Source organism: Diaphorina citri, unplaced genomic scaffold (assembly GCF_000475195.1).
Source record: "Diaphorina citri unplaced genomic scaffold, Diaci psyllid genome assembly version 1.1 scaffold489, whole genome shotgun sequence".
Taxonomy (NCBI): Eukaryota; Metazoa; Arthropoda; class Insecta; order Hemiptera; family Psyllidae; genus Diaphorina; species Diaphorina citri.
Genome location: NW_007377924.1, coordinates 49,996 through 54,676, shown reverse-complemented (window position 1 = coordinate 54,676; position 4,681 = coordinate 49,996). Strand labels below are relative to the sequence as shown.

The following is a 4,681-nucleotide window of genomic DNA, read 5'->3' as shown; positions in this document are numbered from 1 at the left end:
CATAACTCACCCCAGAATATTATTTCTATTCATATTATTTATTAGCAAGTGACTAGTCGTCCACTTAATAATCCCTGGCTGTATGATCTCTCACTATTGTGGCCATAACTCACCCCAGAATATTATTTCTATTCATATTATTTATTAGCAAGTGACTAGTCGTCCACTTAATAATTACGGATCAATAGTAATACGCCCAATCTACCTTACGGTGTTATTATTATATTTGTGAAATACCAACCTCAGTAGTGCAGTGGTTGGTGTGGTGGACTCTGGATCTGGAGGTTGGTGGTTCGAGTCCAAGTCAAGTCATAAAATTTAGCTATTAAGGGAACGACATTTGTGACAAGCATTGATGCTTAACACAATTAAAATTCTTTTATTAATTATATTTGTGAAATACCAACCTCAGTGGTGCAGTGGTTGGCGTGGTGGACTCTGGATCTGGAGGTTGGTGGTTCGAGTCCAAGTCATGTCATAAAATTTAGCTTTTAAGGGAACGACATTTGTGACAAGCATTGATGCTCAACACAATTAAAATTCTTTTATTGTTCGAGAAAAAAGAAATCTCATCTCCTATTGGCTAACAGAGTTAGTTAACCGGGAGCTCATACACCAATCAGATCGTGTTCGTCCTTGTTGAGTGGTCGAGTAGTCACTTTATATTTGCGTGCAATTATGTCTTAGGTGTACATATAAGATGTTCATTTTATGCCTGAGGACACACATTGAGGTTTAACAAAGTTAATCCGGTCGGATTAATTTTAATCTCAATGTGTGGCCTGGGACATTAACGTGTGTAGAGGGAACATCTTCGTTATTGAATATTATTTTATTACTTGTCAAGGAATTTAATCTGTTCTCTAAATGATTTAAATATGACAAATTACTAATTTGCATTTTATTACAGGCCGGGCCGAGCTTCGAACTCTTAACAATTGCGCAAGAGTTCGCAGCTTTTTTTTAAAAACCTTGAAACCGCTTTCACATTACTTCAAGGCACATTCTTTTCACATCCATGCCTATTCAGGAACGGAAAATTTCGGTCTTGAGTGGTCGAGTAGTCACTTTATATTTGCGTGCAATTATGTCTTAGGTGTACATATAGGATGTTCATTTTATGCCTGAGGACACACATTGAGGTTTAACAAAGTTAATCCGGTCGGATTAATTTTAATGTCAATGTGTGGCCTGGGACATTAACGTGTGTAGAGGGAACATCTTCCTTATTGACAATTATTTTATTACTTGTCAAGGAATTTAAGCTGTTCTCTAAATGATATTATAAATATGACAAATTACTAATTTCTCTTCTACCCAAAGTTGTGGGGATTTTTCCTCTCGCATAAGCGATAATCTGTTTAGTTCAATTTGAGATACGAGATAGAGATTGTGTGTTTCAGGTCTGAGTGCTGCGGCAGGTATTGGGGTGGATGATCTGCGTAGGTTATGTATACTCAGACTCAGCTTTGTCAAAGGTTGGGGACCTGACTATCCACGACAAAGTATCAAGGAAACTCCCTGCTGGGTAGAGGTAAGAACTCTCCTTAAGGAATATTAACAACTCGTTAAAGAAAGGAGAGAAAAAAGAAGGAAAACAGAGCTTGGCTACGGAAAATTGAACGGTTCTTGCAACAAAATAAAGAGAAAATTCCAAAACACGATCTTTATGTCAAGTTTTTCTTCGTTCTCAGGGTACTAACTTAGTTCATATATTTTATACGTATACCCCCTCAATCTCTCTTTTTTATACTCTCATTTCAATTCAATAGCTGTTTTTCTTTTTGTTGGTTTTGATTGCGCCTATGGTATTTTTTAATTGCTTGATTTTTTTCGTAGACTCTACTTTCTGCTAAGTGTGGGAGGAGTAAATACATAGTATGAAAAAATAAAATAAAATAATGGTTATTATGCAAAATAGAACCATGAGAATACCGAGAAATGATTATGAAACTTGTAACTGTAACTTTATATTTATGTAATTAATTATTTTATCGTTAATTTTATGTATACAAAATAAAATAATGGTTATTATGCAAAATAGAACCATGAGAATACCGAGAAATGATTATGAAACTTGTAACTGTAACTTTATATTTATTTATAACTATGTAATTAATTATTTTATCGTTAATTTTATGTATAGTGTTTTCCTTTTTTTTATATCCGAATTATTTCTTTTGATATAATCGTTTTATATTTGACTATATTATTAATCTCGCTACGTTTATTGCTTTAGCTCAAAGATTGTGACCCAGGAGTCACACTGTTTTGTACTCATCCTGTGATTTTTCACATAATACTCAATCAATAGTACTTTGTTTTTAGCTAAATCCCTTTTAGGGATGTTTTTTAGTAAACTTTCAGACTGTTTTGTACTCATCCTGTGATTTTTCACATAATACTCAATCAATAGTACTTTGTTTTTAGCTAAATCCCTTTTAGGGATGTTTTTTTTAGTAAACTTTCTTGTACTCATCCTGTGATTTTTCACATAATACTCAATCAATAGTACTTTGTTTTTAGCTAAATCCCTTTTAGGGATGTTTTTTAGTAATCTTTTAGTTGGTGTTGTCTCTGTGTATTCTCAGAAATCAGCAATGATCTCAACATGAGTCTTTCGAACGGTGCGGTGGTAAGAGAAGTGAATACATGGAAATACAACACGATTTTTCCAGGAACAGACCTCAAAATAAATCCTAAACCATGGGAATAAATCCCTGATTTAACTAGGATATTTCCGTCAGCTTGATTTTTTCCCGCACCACTTTGTGAAGACTTCAAAAATCTTCCTCGTCTATCAGCAATGATCTCAACATGAGTCTTTCGAACGGTGCGGTGGTAAGAGAAGTGAATACATGGAAATACAACACGATTTTTCCAGGAATAGACCTCAAAATAAATCCTAAACCATGGGAATAAATCCCAGATTTAACTAGGATATTTCCGTCAGCTTGATTTTTTCCCGTACCACTTTGTGAAGACTTCAAAAATCTTCCTCGTCATCTCTGATCCTAATTATTAAATTTGTTGTGCTCCTTTCGCCTTTCGTTTTCTTAATAGCATAGACATTTCAGTTACCCAGCTCTTGCGTTTTTTTTTTTAACAAACGTAGACATCCAACACCTGTACAATAGGGAATTTCATTGTTTGTTTTTGTATGTGCTAGCTCTGAAATATTAAAAAGTCATTTGTCTAGGGTTGGTAGAAAAGAGGCCATAGTGCTGGTAAAGAGGAAAACATGGGTAGAAGGTCTAGAAAGAGAAGGGATTGTAGGTAATACAATAAGCAATAAAGATTACAGATATTAGGGTAAGTAAGGTATTGAGGAAGTATTCATTTCCTCATAAATTTAGCAATTTTGAGAACTGAGAAGAGAAGAGAGAGCTCACTTACTAACAGCAGAAATGAGTTTGTCCAGAAAAGTGATTTTGCCAGCTTTGTCCAAGTTGGTGTCTAAAGTCATTTCTTCTGGGGTATAAAGCCCCCCCTTACAATCAGTTACCCTGGGTTACAATCAGTAAATCATCAATTAAAAGCTCTGGAATCGGGGTACATCACTAGAAGACAAAAAAAAACTGTTTCAAAGCTGTGTGTAACATGGAAAGTCGTGAGATTTTTTTTAACTTCCCTTTCCCCTCCCCAAATAACAAAAGGATAGCTCTCCACATCTTCTGCCTGTTCTCCCGAAACTTATATACACTTTACAACTTTGTTTTTCACGTTTCGCAAAATTTTGATGTCAGAGCAACCATTAGAATGGTTATACAAGGTTTTTAAAAACATATCCTGTGTAATATGACATCATAAATTTGCAAAGTGTGAAATGCAAAATCTCAAGATTTTCTAAGGAAAGCGGTCTCCAAACCTCGTGTCTTTTCTCCCCCACAGGTAGTTCGGGTCTCCTATCCAACCAGCCCCCTCCAGAGTATTGGTGCTCTGTGGCATACTTTGAACTGGATACCCAGGTGGGCGAAACATTCAAGGTGCCATCCTCCTGTCCCAATGTAACCATAGATGGCTATGTAGACCCATCTGGGGGCAATAGATTCTGTCTGGGAGCCTTATCCAATGTACATCGTACGGACCAGAGTGAACGAGCCAGGTAAGACATCTATTTTATATAGGCCGGGCCGAGCTTCGAACTCTTAACAATTGCGCAAGAGTTCGCAGCTTTTTTTTAAAAACCTTGAAACCGCTTTCACATTACTTAAAGGCACATTCTTTTCACATCCATGCCTATTCAGGAACGGAAAATTTCGGTCAAAATTTCCGCCCTGGCCGGGATTCGAACCCAGCACCTCCAGGTTGAGAGTCAGTGCTCTTGACCACTCAGCAACAGAGGTGGGGGCTTACTTGATTAAAGTAGCTACTCAATTGTCCTCTCCTCTGTTTGCACTTCGTATTCCAAGCACAGAGCCGTAAAAACTTAACTTTTTTTTTGCCCTAGGCATTAGTCCCGCCCACTGAGTTAGGATTTTTCAATATTTTCTTCTTTTATTTATGTTTTTATTTATTTATTTACTTAATTTTCGTTTTCATTTGTTAATCTGTTATCATTCGGTATTTAATTTTGCTTTGCTACATATTTTGTAATAATCCTAATAAAGTCGTTATATAATGAATATAATAATAATAATGAAATATTTTTCTTTTATTTCAGGACTTCACATAGGGCAAG

General features: G+C 35.8%; 1 protein-coding gene across 1 annotated transcript in view; it reads left to right on the top strand.

Annotated features, from left to right (window-relative positions):
• The window catches only part of LOC103509341 (mothers against decapentaplegic homolog 4), a 28,424-nt gene that overhangs the window by 20,264 nt on the left and 3,479 nt on the right, over nt 1-4,681 (top strand). Inside the window, exon 12 of the mRNA XM_026823718.1 lies at nt 3,892-4,105. Within this exon, the coding sequence (XP_026679519.1) occupies nt 3,892-4,105 (214 nt within the window). The remainder of the gene's footprint in view (nt 1-3,891; nt 4,106-4,681) is intronic.